Here is an 18,236-nt window from a genome sequence, read left to right on the forward strand (position 1 = left end):
CATTAGAGAAAATATTAGTTAGGATAAGTGTTAGTGATTTTTAGCCAAATCTCACAATAACTCCTCTGCAATTGAGTGACCATTGCTGTATAGGTCTGTCAACTGTCAAGGGGAATCATATTTTGCAGTGTTATGTTATGCATCGCGACACAAGGGTCAGAACACTTTATCTGAGAATGATATGCATCGCGACACAAGGGTCAGAACACTTTTATCTGTGAATGAATAGAACATTAATCTAGTTCTTTCACAGAAGGAATCTTTATGACTAGCTTCTAAGGTATATCTATGAAAAGTGATCAAACATCTGTTATTTGACTTGAATTCTTAGTGTCCGTATAGGATTTTTTACTGAGAGTGCTTTTTTATTAGCAATGTGTTTTTTCTGTCCTTTGCTTTAGCTATCTCTGCAAGCTGCCTTGTCTATCTCAGTGATTATTCTTTTTGTTTCTTTACTGTTACTAAATATATTTCCAGTAAGGGGGACTTAAAGTTACTGACATCAAGCATTTGGTATGCAATTGTTGAGCATCAAAATTTAATACCTGAAGTTTGAAGCATTTTCAATTTTGCCTAACATGCTTTGCAGGATAATGGGATACATCCAGCCCTGCCGTTTTCGTGAATGCAGAGCTTCTGAAGATGTACCAGTGGACGGGTAGGGGGCGGGGGGGGGGGGGGGGGGGGTTCGGGCAGTGGTTCAAGTTATGCGAAATGAAGGTGGGCCTCACCATAGGGCAATCAACTGATGGGGGGTCAGTTAACTGTAAAGGTTTCTCACAGCCTTCCCTCTGTCACATTTTGTCGAGGTTATTGGTATTGCTGATGGAAATCAATCAATTCGTGCTGAAATTTGCACTGACTTCGGTGATACATTTGGTAATTTACTTTGAGCTGCTCTTTTAATGTTTTATTTGCTTACTCTGTCCCTCTTTTTTTTATCCCTCTGTGCTCCTGAAACCTTCAAATCCTTGGTATGTCAACATTATTGTTTATTATTTCTACTGACATTTTCCACATTATTCTGATTGGGATGAGAAATGAGCATAGGTTGATTATTGAAAGGAAGGAAAATAAAAAGAACAAAGAAATGACCAATTGTTAATCTTACTAGGTACCTTTGGTCCTATATATTGAATTCGTTTATGAAAACAACAAAAGTGGCATTCATCCATGGTGGTTGCTGGAACTTTTCTTAGTCAACTGTTTGTTTAAAATTAAACTGATATATGAAGGTTCCCTTTACATGACATTCTATCTATAGAAAATAGACTTATTAGTTAGTTTTCCATATGAATTTCGTATTGGTCCCTTTAACATATGCCTTCTTCTTTCTAAATTAACAGCTATGAGAGCAACCTTACATCTTCATCCTTAACTGGAGCATGGATTTTCTTATACTATATATTTTTTCAAAATTATCTTGCTTAATGGAGATAAGCAAGGAGCTAAGTACTTCCATAAAATTTTAAAATAAAAAATAATAAGGAAATGTCCTTTTCTACATACTATTGGATCTCTTATGTTGGTTGCAGCTACGATCAGATACTTTGTCAGAATTAGTATCTGTTTGGTTAAAAAGTCATTGTGATTTCTTAGTCTTTACTTGCTATTCAGGCAGTGAAAATTCACCAAAATTTAAACTTTGCTTACACTATAGATCATTCTCTTAGCATATGAGTTATCTTAATTTTTTTTAAAAAAAAAATCTCGTGTTATTTTTTCTGTCTCAAAAAGTTTTTTTTTCTCTCTCTTGCAGATACCTTAGCATATAATGGGCTATTGCCAGCTGCAAATGGCAAATTCAAGAACCTGTTCCTTTGATGCATCGGGGCTGGACTTGATCCAAGAAGATAGAAATATGTAGTCATTCTGGCCTCCTAATGATGTATATTTCCTTTTAACAAGGGATGGCATCAACAGCCTAATTTTGCATGGAAGAACCTTAAATGACTTGGTTTTTTCGAGGCCTCTAGCCATCTTACTGTGGCAAAGATTGCACTCTGGTCCTAGCCTGTGCATACTGATATTAAAGTTCAATTGAACTCTTTCTAGGTTTTCACTGTTTTCACTGAATGAAAGCTTGTTGATACTGAAAATGTTTGCGGACATGGTGGTTGGTGCTGAAAGAAAGTTTAGATGGCATGGTTGTTGATAAATGACCTGCTCATACAACTTGTTGATATGCTTACTTATGGTTTAGTCACCATGATTCCACCTCCCCCAAGAGTCCAGATATTGTTGGTGACACAATAGATGGAGAACATGTGAAGTGGGTAATCAAGTAAAAGGAAACAAAAGGGAAAAATTTCTCACCATGGTGACCGAAACCAATTTGTTTAATTGCGGGTGATCTTAGAAGTTTTCGATGTGTAATAAAAGAGATTATTGAAGATTGTTGACATCTTGGATCTTTGTTTCTGCTGGTGCCAGATCCTTGCAAGTCCAGATGAATACTTCCCAGCGAGGTGGACAATAATAAGGTAATGGTAGTACCCAAGCACAGTGCTGTTAGGCCTCTAGTCAATATGAGGTGTATCAAGTTACTTCAGAGAGAAGGAAAAGAAAAGCACCTCATTCAATCCAATGCTCTAAAGCAATGCTGAAGCTGGAAAAAAAATTGTAATATTCTTCAAAATCCATTTAGAAGTATCATCTGAACGTTGCTGGGACTTGTGACATGGGATTCCAAAACTTCACGTATACCAAAATATAGCCCCCACCGGCGAACCGAAATTATCACTAGTGCAAGCTGTTATGACTTGGATGAGTCACCTACCAGAAGCTCTCTAAATTAACCAGATGCACTTCCAGACACACAAGGCTTTTGGCTTGTACTAAATTAATACTTCGATTGGCAAGCTTAAATGGACAAATAAAACAAAATTTATAAAATAATGACACTAGATACATAATATTGCCACCAAATTCACAAATGATGAACCACTTGGGGACATTTGATATTCATGCTCTAAAAACAGCAAAACCTACACAAGCCAGCAAACCTGAATATTTTGTTCAAGTGATATCAGAACTAACTTGCATCTGAATTTTAAAGGGCAGTGGCACCTCATAAAGGAATACTTGACCTAGTTCCTGCATGTCGAGCAATTTTAACAATCAAGCAAAGTTCAAGAGCATTCCTTTGGCTCCAAAAGTTAGCATGTAGATTTGTACAAATAAAAAAGAAAAAGGATCAACACGCCTCCCTCCAGATGTACAAGAGAATTCTGGCGAGTCCATGAGTCCAAGAGAAATATCTGCATCATCTCTTGGAACAAGCTGAACTGTTGATCCATTTTACGACACCATTTTCCTTCAGTGCCTTCTCTTCCACATACTCTCTAAACTTCCCATGCCTGAATAACACCACATGATATTTACACTTGGCTAAGCTTCGACTCTGAGAGACCCTCCATCGATGAGCAATCCTCAATGAAATCTGCTTCAGGTTCCGGGCTTTGATAACCAGTTTCATCATCTAGAGTTTTAATACATGAGAAGGACCGGTCTTCCCCATCTTCTACACTCTGAATATTCTCTTGCCCGCCATTAAAAGGCAACTCATATGCAGGTGGGCAATGAGGCTGTGCTCTCATCTGCACCGATCTCAACAGCGCAGCCCGTCTGAGGTCTGCTGTGTGGCACACATCATTTGGTGAAGATGGGAAGCGACCTTCTGAGTCTGATCCACGTTGGTGGCGTGGATGGGAGCAGACAACAGAGGCAAGGGTACAGCTAGGAAGAGGGTAAGGATTGGAAGAAGAGAACACCGTCACTTTCTGATGCCTGTGGGGAGAAACTGGACTGGTAGGGTTACTCATGACATCAGACTGGATGGCGGTGGTGTTTAATGGGGTTTCGCAGTATCGGGAATCATCTGAATCTTCTGACATTGGAGAGTACTGTGAGGCAATCTCATCCCTGAAGTAGAGGATAAGTCAGTCATATGTGCAGGAATTCATATAAAGCTACTGTAACTGCAGTAGGCTGCTTCTGTTGAGGACTATCAAGACTAGATAACATAAAATTAGCGGAGTCAAAATGGTCCATCATTGTGAGATGGATTGAAGCTTTTCCTGAAAACCTTAGGATACAACTTTTAGCAGTAGATAACATGAAATTATCATAGTCCAAATCGTCCACCACTGTATGCAAAATTGAAGCTTTTCCTGAAAATCTTAGGACACAAACTTTAGCTACCATCTGCTTCAGCAAAATCATATATTAGCCCAACTTAACCAAGACTTATTCCCAAAGAATTGTCCATAAAAATATTAAGAACAAAAAGGAAAAAAATTGCATGTTTACTGAGCATGGTATGCAACATTCTACAATTAAAAATAACAAAAATTGAGAAGTATACACACAACAACATCATACAATATAGATTGTCTAAAAGGCAACTAAATAAGAATTGTAATGAGAATATAACTGAAAGAAATACCAAAAATCTAACAGCCTCCATGATATTGCAACTCCAATATTCTTTTTGAAGATCAAAACAATTTCCCCAAAAACATCTTTTCCAGACAAACAAAATAGTGGACTGCAAAAAACTGATTGACTGAGACTCAACAGTCAACATGATTCCCTTAATTGTAACTAGAAACAAGCCTTCCATTTCAATTACAGCTATAACCTATTCTATTACAATAAGTATGAATTTACTTCTCTTACTTAAGACATACACAAATAAGAACGTTTCCTCAATGAGTACTCCAGACTCTAATGCACAAAACAGTATCATCTGAAATAATCTCTCTCCGTTATCTTGTTCTCCATTAGGATGACTATAAAACTTGAACCATGTGCTCGTTTTACTGAATGAAGAAAAATCTATCTTACTGATGCCAAGACCATGTGCACAAGCCATCTTTATGGCTCATCCTTCGGCTCCAATTCATAAAACATCCTATGAGACTTTACCTCAAACTGTAGTAGCTCATGATAAAGCTACTGAAACATACATCTTATAAATGTAAACCAACAATGAGATCATTATGCAACTAATTCCATGATCAAGTATTAACGACTTTTTCACATCATCAAACCCTTCATTTTGCAAACATTACGTGATGCTTAAAGTTATTTCATCTTTGTCATGGCCTCTAGAAGCGACAAATAGTGAGGTGGTCATCATTAATAAACATATAAACTTGAGTATAGTCCTCACATTCTCCAAGGATAGACACTATGGCCCATTATAAAAATATTCTGTAGAGAAGGTCCACAGGTACCCTTTCACCAATAGGGACTCCATATAAAGATACATCACAAACCAAGGCTTTTTATGTCTAATCATGCTAGCATCATATATACACTGTATTATACCATGTTGACATTCACATGCTGACAAAAAAAAAAATACATAACACTGCCCAGCATATGCCAAAGGAAAAATATCTGCCAAAAAGGCTAAAACTTTGTTTGCTTTAAGTTGTTATCTAGGAGGAGTTAGAAATTTTTCAGACTTTAAGATAAGAAGTTTTGACCCCACAACTTACATAAAATTAAACATAACTTGAAGTGTTGATGAAGTATAAGACATGAAGTTCTATCACTTAAAGAAATCTAACCCAAACCAACGCAATTAACATTGCATAGAACTAACCAGTCCAAAAGTAAAATAAAGAACAAGCATTTAAAGATGAAATCTTATTAATATGTCTGGCCTTATTTTATTAATCAATACTTTATGTAAAAATTATATACATTAATGGAGTCTGCAGACAACCCATCAAGCAATTATATTTCACAAACAATTGGATGACTTTACACAAGGTCAATCTACAGAATTGTGGAATTTTAAGGTAAAAAGAAGGAAAAAATGTTCATCTAAAATTCCTAAACCCTGTCCATGATTTGACCATTAATCCATGGACTTATTGAAGAGTATAAGAATGAAGGCTTATTCAACATGTTTTCTTGATTCTAGGAATAAAAACCCTAGCATTTTCATGTGACAGAACACAAAATCTATGTGCAGTCTTGAACCTTAAGAGAATCCTCTCTCTCTCTCTCTCTCTCTCTCTCTCTCTCTCTCTCTCTCTCTGTAGCTTGTTCAATGACTTTCAGATATGTCTCAGGGAGTAAAGGTGGAAAGTTGAACCTAACTTGACAAATTACTAATTCACGACGACCACCAAATATTTTAGTGATAAAAGCAGGAACAATCTATAGTTACCAACAGGTATTGGCCAATACATGATAAAGAACCCTGCATCATGCAAGTAGACTTGCAAAATGCCTCCAGAGGGTATGATATGGGTGGTCACATAATTTTTCAACAGAATATATTCTGCACCTTCGTTATTGTAGAAACAAGTATATTTCTCCATGATCTTTTCCCCATATTGATGTAGAAGCACTCATATTCAATAAATATTGTTTTATGGTCAATAAAGTCGATCACCTTTCTTAACTATTTGAACAGCTAACCTGTTTGCATCCTTTACTATGATGTATTAACGCTCTAAATGAGAACAACGCTCCCAAATCTCAAGAGAAGAAAATGAAAACCGGGCAGCTCATCACCATGCCAAACTTTTAGACATTAGCTATATATATAAGTAGTTCTGGATTCTGATTCCACAATGTTTACACTATTCTTAACTCCATACTCTTATTAATCATATATAGTTCCATTCTTTTAACCTCCTTCCTAGGTACTCTTACCAAATGTCTCACTTTGGGCATTTAACCACAATTGGCAAAGCCATCCAAATTCTCATTAAATGCAAAAGAATCAGCAATACTGAAAATGCATTCCTGTAGATAACCAAGCAACCCAAACATGCAGACGACCAATAAATTGTTTCTTAAAATAGTTACAGACTTTCCCGCAATGACCTTAAATCAAATGCAGATACCATACGAGATTATCAATTTCATTGAAGGAAATATGATCAATGTGGGTATCATTTCCTCTCAACCCAGAACTCAACCACCTCTTGCTACCCAAGATATCAACAATCTAATTGTCAGAATCTCAAATAAATGACGACTGTGCAGGTTTCCAATAAGAGTGCTAATGGACCAGGCAGGCTTGATCCACCAAAAGACCCAATCTGAAAAATTTGAGCTTGGGGCCAAGATTCAAAAGGCTTATGGCTGAGCTTGGGACTGAAAATTAAGGCTTGAAAGTTTTGCATCCAAATGCTAAACATATTTTCACTCTCAAACAAACCCTATAAATAGCCCTAGCAGATCTCATGTTGAAAATAATACTAACAAGGGTGTTATTGCCGATCCTCGAACCACTTATGTGGATCGCCTCTGTGGATCTGCAAGACAGTAGCTTGGGACTGTTGGTGGGAAAGCGGATGAAAAGCCATGCCACATAGAAGGAGAAACCTCCCTGACATGTCTCCCATTACGTCCCATGGTTCCCAGAGGGAATCCAACCTCCCCAATCACGATTGTCAACACCACTGTTGTCGTCGTCGTTCCGAGCGCCGGTGACTATCAAGCAATTCAACTGGCTCAAGTAGCAAGTCTAGGCCTTGACCGACTTGGTTAGGGGTCTGGTCCCGGAATGGAGGGAATCTACATCAACAATCCGAGGATCGGCAACAAGAAAGGGTACATAAATATCATTCTATATGTAAAACCCTAAAGCAAAACCTAATATGAAAAGACCTCTTATCTCCCTCCGTCTCCCTCTCTAACTCTACAACAGTCCATTCTCCCACAAAGCACCATTCATTTCTCTCTAGACATTACATGAAGACTCAAAGAGGTGCATGCATGGATACACCAACTCCCCATGGTTTCTTTTGGATCCAAAAATCCAATTTCACCAATTGACATGCATACTCACATTCCTGTCCTCTTATTTTCCATCTCTTCCTCTTTTTGAACAAGCCAGATTCAGAAATCTATTGTGATCATTGCTTTAACATCATGTAAGGCTTTTAAAAAATGAGATGACAGTCATCTTGGTGGATGACCGAGACCGACATGAACCGAGATCGTAGTTTATCTTGACCAAGATGGATGTTGGAGAGTTTGGAAAGATCCAAGATTTTCCGAGATCCCAACCAATATTTTAGAACCTAGATATTGAAAAATCAATTAATATGGTAAATCCAAGATTAGCAATCCTTTTTAAGCATTGATTTTGAAATTTACTAATTAAATAACCTGAGGCAAAATGCATTTAAAAAATCAGCCAATATGTTTATATTGTCTTGGCCATTACCATGAAATTTATTCGTTTATATTGTCCAAGATAATAGGGGCCGCAATTTTTTCTCTATTATATTGGCTGCTTGGCTGGAATGAAAACCTTGATGTCATGGAGGGGAGGATGAATCCAAGAAATTGGGAAACATTTTGTGTTTTAGAGTTCAGATTCTAGGATTAGAAGTAATGGGCCCTTGTATTCAGCCGCAACCTGAACAGCAAAGAAAACGATTAAGATCAAGCATAAATAATAGGAAATTAATAGAGATGCCACAAATACACGTGCATATGTACCTAAAATGATCGAACATATACATACATACAGAGCAAAAAAACTATTGCCCAACTTAAGATTATATAAGATGCAGATCAGTTCACATTGTATTGCAAAACAGCTATATATAATAAATTAAAATACTAATGTTGCTCCATAGAAGTGGAAGAAGCAGTGTGAAGGGGGGCTTTGATTTGCTGTAAGTGCTCTCAAGGCTGAAGAAAAGAGTGGTGCACTGGTTAGAAATTTGATAAATCCATCCCTTTGTGGGGTACATATTGTCAGAGTTAAGACAATAAATTTATTAGCTATGCAAGTCAATGGCTTCTATAATGTAATTAAATCATGTCTGCTGGGTACATGGAGAAGAAATAAATTATACATCAGAAGTGGAAAAAGAAAAGGAAAGAAAACAAAGAACAAGACTTGTTCATGTGATGGAAAAAAAGAGATGAGAACGACAGCCTATATCTTATTTCCGTACATTTATTTACGATGGTATATACAATATCAATCAAGAAGATAATGAACAACAGCTTCCATGAAATTACAGTAATTGTTCTTGTTGTACCCTTATATACTCTGACATTATGACACCGTTCATAAAGTAAGAGATAATGTTTAGATATTCTTTTTATATATTCTTGGACTTGGAAGCCTTGGTATGGAAAAGAATATAGAATAGCCAACTAAATATGAAGGATAAAATATTAAGCATACCTGGGGTAACATATGCTTTCAGATCTTGCTGGGGATTCCATGAGATTCTCAGGGAGGGAATCCCCCACTGACAATCCATTCATACTGGAAGCCATTATCTAAACCACAATAAAATAACCAATCATCATCATCCAACTATGAATTAACAGGTCCAAAAGACGATCTCTTCGAAGTAAAAAAGATAAAACTTTTATAGGAAACAGAATATAATTAATTAATTAATTAATTAAGCTCATCAACTTCTCTCTCTTATTCCTTCAGGTAATATATTCTACATTGAGTGAAATAGAAGAGAGGCAAAATACTGAACTTGGACAATGAAGAAAACCAAAATGTTGAAGCAAACATAATCGATCTACCATGGTCGACAGGGGAAGTAAGAACAAACCTACAAGCACTAAAGCATTAATTTTATACTCTACCAAAGATCAATTTTTTTTAAAACATTCGTAGATCATCCATCAACCAAACAAAACTCTAAACCACATAAGAGAAAAAGAAAAAAAGCTTCGCGGCTGTAGAATGATATATATGTTGGGTTTTGACCCACATGACCACAACGTGGTCAGTTACAGAATGAATCCCGTAACTGACTCCTAGAGAAGTGGAAACTCCCTTAATCCTTGATGGAAGGATAAGGCTTATGGGTCTCACCCTCTGCCTATTGATCGACATAGAACCAGCCATCGTGGGTGTCATTAACGCAGGGCCAAGAGGGAGATACGAAGAAGGACTTGATCGTTCATCAGATTGCTTATGGATCCAGGTATGCTTCCTTTCATGATTGGTTCATGATCCTATTTATAGATGTTTCTACATGTGGTATCAGAGCCTGGTTCATCCTAGAACCAGATCACTGTAAAGGGTAGAACTAGATCATGGTAAAAGGCCCATTTTTGACAGTCTATGGATAGTCCTCCACGGCCGCAGGGACTTGGCAATGGGATGGTCCGACCCTGTGATGGCCGGCAAAACTTCCCATTCCAATGCCGGATCTGGTCGGCATATGGCATATGGCTTCCTTCCCATCCCAATGCCGGATCTGGCCGGCATGTGGCGCCGAGAGCCATCAAAGGATCCGGCGCAACCGCCGGCCATGGCCTCCATTACACACACACAAAAAAAAAAAGGATGACAAACTTACCGGATGATCACCGTCGGGCGGCGGATTCCTGCGGGCGACTCGATCGCCCGGGTAGTCGTCGTCGGGCGGCGTTGCATCCGGCGGCAGGCGGCATGAACGCCGATCGCCGCTCCTAAGGGCCGACGAGTTGGGTTCGGCGGAACCCCAACCCGTCGGCGTGCCCCTGCTGGCGTGCGACCGTCGGTGGGCTCGCCATCGGGCGGCGAGTCCACCGGAAGGAGGCGGCGCGCTCGCCGCCCGGAGACCGGAGGCAGGCGGGCTGGGTTCGGCGGAACCCTAGCCCGCCGCTAAAAGAGGAAGAAGACGGGTCGGGCCGACCCGTCTCCTCTTCCCATTTAAAAAAAAAAAGGGTTAATTTATGCTCTAACGGGTTTCGGGCATGGGTTTCGACCCGAACCCGGAATAGGTAACCCGTCTGCATATTTAAAAGGGGCATAACAGGCATAACGGGTTCGGGTGTTTGGGTTTCGATCCGAAACCCGAATTCGTTTGACCAATAAAAGAGGAATTTTCAGTTAAGCCCCTATGGAACATTTTATTTATGCATACAGCCCTTCCAGGATGTTAAAAAAGAATGAAAATGTTTCTGTTAAGTACCTGTAAAACATTCTATTTATATTGAAGTCTTAGAGGGCTGTTAAAAGATGAAAATGTTTCTATTAAGTCCCTGTTAAATATTTTATTTATACTGAAATCCTTAGAGGGCTGTTAAAAGATGAAATTGTCTCTGTTAAGACCCTGTAAAACATTTTATTTATGCTGACATCCTTCCAGGGCTATAAGAAACAAAATATTTTGATTTAGTCCCTGTAAAGCATATCACTTATTTAGAGGTCCTCAAAATATGTTAATTTAGTCCCTATAAAACATATTATTTATGCAGAGGTCCTTGTAGGGTAATGTGATAAAAAATTGTCATTTATTTTACATTTTAGTATACTTGATAGCATGATATGGCATATGTACTGATTGTATAGATTAGTAAAATATTAAATACATGTTTTATTTTAATTTGTCATATTATGAATTGTCAATTATGTGCAATGTCATTATTTTAATTTGATGTCTATATTATGAAATAGTTTGGTAGTTGCCAAAGTAACCCAACTAGAATGTTTAATAGACATCAAGTCATCAAATACTCTAATCCCAGGTATTAAGATAATGACTTTGCAAATTATGACTTACAGTTTTTCAATCATGAGATATTATGGATTGGCCCAAAGGTGCACCACTTTCAAATGATTGATTTGCTGAGTTAGGATAATTAATGAGTATTCTTGATTTAATAGGTTTTGGATGCTCAAAGGCAACAGACCTATTTGAATTTTGGACCTATATCATTAATTATTCCTAGGTGAATTGAGAATCACCATAATAGTAATTTAGTGTTTCATAATTACAACCCAAAGGTGTATTATGGTAATACTGTTTATGTTATTCATCATTATTGCTAACTCAAAGTGTTAATGTTGTAAGCATTTTCTTATTGTTAATTTTCTTATTGCAGTATCTATTCCTGTTTCGCTTCATTCGCAAGCTTCATCTGTTACGATCTTTAATGGATCTAATTTTTCAGAGTGGAATGAACAAGTCCAGTTTCACCTAGGTGTTCTGGATCTTGATTTAGCACTCCGATCTGAGAAACCGGCTGACATTACTGATTTGAGCAGCTCGGAAGAAAGATCTTTTTATAAGACTTGGGAAAGATCGAACAGATTGAGCATTATGTTTATGCAGATGAGTATAGCGAACAATATCAAGTCAACGCTTCCTGAATGTGACAGTGCTCAAGCATTATTGAAAACTGTGGAAGAACGTTTCCGATCTGCTGATAAGTCTCTGGCTGGGACATTAATGGCTAAACTTACCACCATGAAATTTGATGGTACTTGTGGGATGCATGAGCATATCCTTGAAATGACAAATATAGCTGCTAAGCTGAAGGCTCTTGGGATGGATGTGAATGAATCCTTTTTAGTTCAATTTATTTTGAACTCCTTGCCTCCTCAATTTGGATCATTTCAAATTCACTATAACACTATTAAGGATAAGTGGAATGTGAATGAATTGACCAGTATGCTTGTACAAGAGGAGACAAGACTTAAGCAACAAGGATATCATTCTGTCAATCTTGTAAGTCATGGAGCCAAGAAAGGGCATGAAGAGTGGACCATCCAAGGGTAAAGAGCCTCATCATGATACCGAGGTTCATAAGAAGAAACAAAACAAAGATAGATGCCATTTTTGCAAGAAATTGGGACACTATCAGAAGGACTGCCATAAACGCAAGGCATGGTTTGAAAAGAAAGGTAAGCCTTTGGCTTATGTATGTTTTGAATCAAACCTTACTGAAGTTCCTTCTAATACTTGGTGGTTTGACTCAGGTTCTAATGTTCATGTTTCAAATACGATGCAGGGATTCCTTACAACCCAGATGCAAGATCCAAATGAGAGTTTTATCGTTTTGGAGAATGGGGTTAGAGTTCCTGTAACAGCTGTTGGAACCTATCGTTTGCTTTTAAATACTGGTTGTCATTTAGATTTGCTTCAGACTCTTTATGTTCCTTCTATTTCTAGAAATTTAATTTCTGTTTCTAAACTTGATGTTGAAGGATATTTCTTTAAAATTGGGAATGGTAGTTTGCGTCTTTTCAAAGACAATGTCTTCCTTGGTTCTGGTGTTTTGTGTGATGGCTTATATAAAGTGAATCTTGATAATCATTTTGCTGAAACTCTTATGACCTTGCATCGTAATATTTGAATTAAACGAAATATGATAAATGAAAGATCTTCTAACTTGGGGCATAAAAGATTGGGTCATATATCCAAAGAAAGATTAGAGAGATTAGTAAAGGATGAGATTTTGTCAAACTTAGACTTTACTGATCTCGGTATGTGTGTAGACTGCATTAAGGGAAAGCAAACCAAACACACAAAGAAAGTTGCCACAAGAAGTGAAGAACTTCTTGAAATTATCCATACAGACATTTGTGGGCCTTTTGACTCTCCATCATTTGGTGGAGAGAAGTATTTTATCACCTTTATTGATGATTTTTCACGTTATGGTTATGTCTATTTGTTGCATGAAAAATCTCAGGCAGTGGATGTCCTAGAGTTATACATTACTGAGGTTGAAAGACAATTAGATAGAAAGGTGAAAATTGTCAGGTCTGATAGAGGTGGTGAATATTATGGTAGGTATGATGAAACAGGACAACACCCTGGCCCATTTGCTAAACTCTTAGAAAAGCATGGCATACGTGCTCAATACACTATGCCGGGAACGCCACAGCAGAATGGAGTAGCTGAAAGGCGTAATCGTACACTTATGGATATGGTTAGGAGTATGTTAAGTAATTTTCCGTTACCCATATCGTTGTGGATGGAAGCCCTTAAGACCGCTGTATACATATTAAACCGGGTTCCTAGTAAGGCAGTTCCAAAAACTCCTTTTGAGTTATGGACAGGAAGGAAACCGAGTTTAAGACACCTGCATGTTTGGGGTTGTCCGGCGGAGGCCAGAATTTATAATCCACATGAAAAGAAATTGGATTTTAGAACGATTAGTGGATACTTTATAGGTTATCCCGAAAAATCCAAAGGGTATAGGATTTACTGTCCTAACCATAGTACGAGAATTATAGAGACCGGTAATGTCAAATTCATTGAGAATGGTGAAACCAGTAGGAGTGATAAACCACAAAATGTGAAAATTCAAGAAGTTAGGGTGCAAGTTCCTTTACCCATGACTTCTAAGAAAATTGTTGTTCCTACAGTTGTCACACAATTTAATAACAATGAACAACAAATTAATGATCAAACACTCCATAATGAAGTTATCATCACTGAACAAGTTGTAGAAGAACCACAAGGGATGACATTAAAGAGATCTCAAAGAGAAAGAAGATCTGCCATTCCAAATGATTATATGGTTTATCTACAAGAATTTGATTTTGATATAGGGACAAGAAAAGATCCGGTTTCTTTTAAACAAGCCATAGAAAGTATTGATTCGACTAAATGGATTGATGCCATGAAAGATGAGTTAAAATCAATGGATCAGAATGAAGTCTGGGATGTTGTTGATTTGCCCGAAGGTTGTAAAACAGTTGGGTGTAAGTGGGTCTTTAAGACCAAGCTCGACTCAAAGGGTAATGTTGAACGACATAAAGCCAGACTGGTGGCCAAAGGTTTCACTCAGAAAGGAGGCATTGATTATAAAGAGACCTTTTCTCCTGTATCTAAAAAGGACTCATTTAGAATCATTATGGCTTTGGTTGCACATTATGATTTAGAGTTGCACCAAATGGATGTAAAAACTGCTTTTCTGAATGGGAGTTTAGATGAAGAAGTCTATATGGACCAGCCCGAAGGTTTTCCATTAAAGGGAAAAGAACACATGGTTTGCAAATTAAAGAAGTCAATATATGGTCTTAAACAAGCTTTCCGACAATGGTATCGCAAGTTCAATGATACCATCACTTCCTTCGGTTTTAAGGAAAACACTGTTGATCGGTGTATATACCTGAAGGTCAGTGGGAGCAAGTTTATCTTTTTGGTCCTATATGTTGATGATATATTGCTTGCCAGTAGTGATCTTGGCTTATTGTATGAAACTAAGGTTTTTCTCTCAAAGAACTTTGAAATGAAAGATATGAATGAGGCAACCTACGTGATAGGCATTGAAATATTTCGTGATCGATCACGTGGATTGTTAGGGTTGTCTCAAAAGGCATATATAGACAGAGTTCTAGAGAGATTTGGTATGGAGAATTGTTCAGCCAGTGTTGTTCCAATTCAGAAAGGGGATAAATTTAGTCTCATGCAATGCCCACAGAATGAATTGGAACGTAAGCAGATGGAAAATATACCTTATGCTTCTGCAGTTGGTAGCTTGATGTACGCTCAGACCTGTACCAGACCGGACATCAGTTTTGCAGTTGGAATGCTAGGAAGATACCAAAGTAATCCAGGGATGGATCACTGGAAAGCTGCAAAGAAGGTGATGAGATACTTGCAAGGAACAAAGAATTACATGCTTACATATAGAAAGTCAGATAGTCTTGAGGTGATTGGCTATTCGGATTCAGACTTTGCTGGATGTGTGGATAGTAGAAAGTCAACGTTTGGCTATTTGTTCCTATTAGCTGGAGGAGCAATCTCATGGAAAAGTGCCAAACAGACAAGCACTGCTTCGTCCACCATGGAAGCAGAATTTGTGGCATGCTTTGAGGCCACGGTTCATAGTTTGTGGCTGCGTAACTTTATCTCGGGACTTGGGATTGTCGACTCTATTGTCAGGCCGCTGAGAATCTTTTGTGACAATACTGCAGCCGTCCATTTCTCCAGAAACGACAAATATTCTAATGGTGCCAAGCACATCGAACTTAAATATTTTGTTGTCAAGGAGGAAGTTCAGAAACAAAATGTGTCTATAGAAAATATGAGGACAGAGCTCATGATTGCAGATCCTTTGACGAAAGGTTTACAACCGAAGACTTTTAAAGAGCATGTTGAAAGAATGGGTCTTAGTTGTAATCCATGATATTAATTGAGAATTGTATTATGTTTATTTCTTCGACACTTAGATATAATTGATTATGTTTCTGTTTTTCCTGTTCTTCAAATATATGTACATGTATGGGTTTGAATGTATGATTACAGGAATTGTCTCTGACAAAGACATAATGTTTGACCATTAAAGATACTTCTCATTTATGGACTGTGGTTAAATAATTTGCTAGTGTTGTAGTACTTGGAAGGAACTATGTCATTATGTTGATGTGGAACCGCCTTGACTCGCATTAGTAAGTTGTTTAATTATGGTATTATGATGACCCAAGTGACTATGGATTAGAATGATGCGCGCCTAATGTTTATATCATTCTAACTAAAGTATGGTCATATGGGCCAAGTGGGAGAATGTTGGGTTTTGACCCACATGACCACAACGTGGTCAGTTACAGAATGAATCCCGTAACTGACTCCTAGAGAAGTGGAAACTCCCTTAATCCTTGATGGAAGGATAAGGCTTATGGGTCTCACCCTCTGCCTATTGATCGACATAGAACCAGCCATCGTGGGTGTCATTAACGCAGGGCCAAGAGGGAGATACGAAGGACTTGATCGTTCATCAGATTGCTTATGGATCCAGGTATGCTTCCTTTCATGATTGGTTCATGATCCTATTTATAGATGTTTCTACAATATATATATATATATATATATATATATATATATATATATATATATATATATATATATATATATATTGTACTAATTTCAGCAATACAAACAAAATCCGACTTCCTTGAGGAAGAACAAATACTCAGAATATATTTCCTTTCATCATTGTGATAAAAATTTGGGCAGCAGTTAGATGTTAATTTTTCTCCATTAACAAAACCGCTTAAGAATAGAATCCCAAACCAAAAAAGATAAATGCTTTACTTTTTTTAATCCAAATAAACAAAATTCCGCCCTATTGAAAGAAAAACGAAAACCAAATCCAAGCGCAAAATCCCAAAGCATTACGTAAATTCCTTTTTTTCTTTAAAAAGAAGAAGACGAAGAAGAAGATTCGGCGACGAAATACAAACCTCGCTAAGATAACGCTTGTGGGAATGGAAGTTGTCGAGGTAGACCTCATCCTCCGGATCTCTCCCCCTCTTCCCGTTCGGCGACGCCACCGACGGCGACGACGAACACGCGCTCGCTGCCGCCGACGCCGCCGCCTCCCCGCCCCCGCCTCCCATCTCGCCGCTCTTCTTCCCGTCTCTCGTGACTCAGTACCAAAATATATAAAGGAGGGAAAAAAAGGAGAGAGAGAGGAAAAGCATCTCTCTCGGTACCGCTCCGGGGGGCCTCCATGTTAAACATATGACGGTCAAAAAAGTTCAGGTTTAATCAACTTAATTTACTACCAATACCATTATTTTTCTGTTAGTATTAGTCTAATAATATTCACTATCAAAGCTATTAGGGAAAAAATTTTCAATTAGGACCTTTGCGGTGCGGGTTGTGGACCACAGAATACTCTGCATCTCTGGATCGCCGTCTATCTTCACCATCAAAAAATGGACGGCTATCCACAATTATACAGCATTCCACGGTGCCACGTGCATACCATGCATGTACTTGGCTAAAATTTAAGAGTTTTTTTGTGTGAATATTTTTTTACAAATTTAAATTTACTTAAATATTTTATAAAATTTATATTTATTGCTGTATTTTTATAAATACTATTTTTGTATATAATTGTTCTTCTCAATAAAAATCATATTTATTTTAATTAAAAATAAAATAAAATTTTGAAATTATATTTTTGTTTTTCATTACGACCATTATTATGCATATTTTTTTACATTTATTCGTTAAAAATATTTTAATTATTTTAATTTAAAATTGTTAATTTTTTAACGACATTAAATAATATAGATACATATGCAAAAATAAGAATAAAAAATAAAAGAGTAAAATGAGTGTTTAAGAGGATATATATATATAAATATTAATTTTAAAAAGATATTTATGTAAAATTTGATATTAGAAAAATATTTATAAAAAAATCAATAAATTAATGAAATACTTTTCTCTCCCCGTTGGTACGCATCTATTGCTGGATCATGAAATAATCGCTTTAAGAGCTGTGCAATCCAAAAAAAATTGAAGCGCTTTAATATATGTGTGGAGAGATCCATCATTTTGCTGCGCGAAAGATACAACCGAATCCGTAGTTGCCAGCCTAACGACGCCACCTCAGCAGCAAAGATGGTTCGTGTTTGAGCCCTTTAGCTAACGGCTTCAGAGAATAGGGATCCAAGGGAAGCCCTCTCCTGTTTACAGACGTCCCCATGCGGCGCGCAGGCGCCGAATCCATGGACGAAAGAGACGGAGATTTCGATCGGA

At 37.5% G+C, this 18,236-nt stretch overlaps 1 protein-coding gene and 1 long non-coding RNA gene across 2 annotated transcripts; one reads left to right on the forward strand and one right to left on the reverse strand.

Annotated features, from left to right (window-relative positions):
* The first annotated feature begins 676 nt into the window (after positions 1-676).
* On the forward strand, positions 677-2,095 carry LOC103712446. The gene is made up of 2 exons (XR_005510962.1): positions 677-879; positions 1,760-2,095. It is a non-coding gene; the product is annotated as an uncharacterized LOC103712446 (long non-coding RNA).
* Positions 2,096-2,947: 852 nt separating this feature from the next.
* Positions 2,948-17,478, reverse strand: LOC103712444. Its single transcript, XM_017844128.3, has 3 exons — positions 16,928-17,478; positions 9,182-9,279; positions 2,948-3,924 (listed from the first exon to the last, which is right to left on the reverse strand). Exons 1-3 carry the CDS (start codon positions 17,081-17,083, stop codon positions 3,381-3,383), a joined length of 798 nt encoding a protein of 265 aa, XP_017699617.2. The 5' UTR covers positions 17,084-17,478; the 3' UTR covers positions 2,948-3,380.
* Between the last annotated feature and the right edge of the window lie 758 nt (positions 17,479-18,236).

The sequence above is a fragment of the Phoenix dactylifera genome, chromosome 1 (genome assembly GCF_009389715.1).
Source record: "Phoenix dactylifera cultivar Barhee BC4 chromosome 1, palm_55x_up_171113_PBpolish2nd_filt_p, whole genome shotgun sequence".
Lineage (NCBI taxonomy): Eukaryota > Viridiplantae > Streptophyta > Magnoliopsida > Arecales > Arecaceae > Phoenix > Phoenix dactylifera.

What these genes read in the sequence shown, in the direction of transcription:
- LOC103712444 (XM_017844128.3), bottom strand. Translation starts at nt 17,083, where the DNA reads ATGGGAGGCGGGGGCGGGGAGGCGGCGGCGTCGGCGGCAGCGAGCGCG. An exon ending in ACAAGCGTTATCTTAGCGAG is followed by an intron (nt 9,280 to 16,927) that starts GTTTGTATTTCG and finishes ATTGTGGTTTAG; the next exon opens with ATAATGGCTTCCAGTATGAA. An exon ending in GAAAGCATATGTTACCCCAG is followed by an intron (nt 3,925 to 9,181) that starts GTATGCTTAATA and finishes CCTCTACTTCAG; the next exon opens with GGATGAGATTGCCTCACAGT.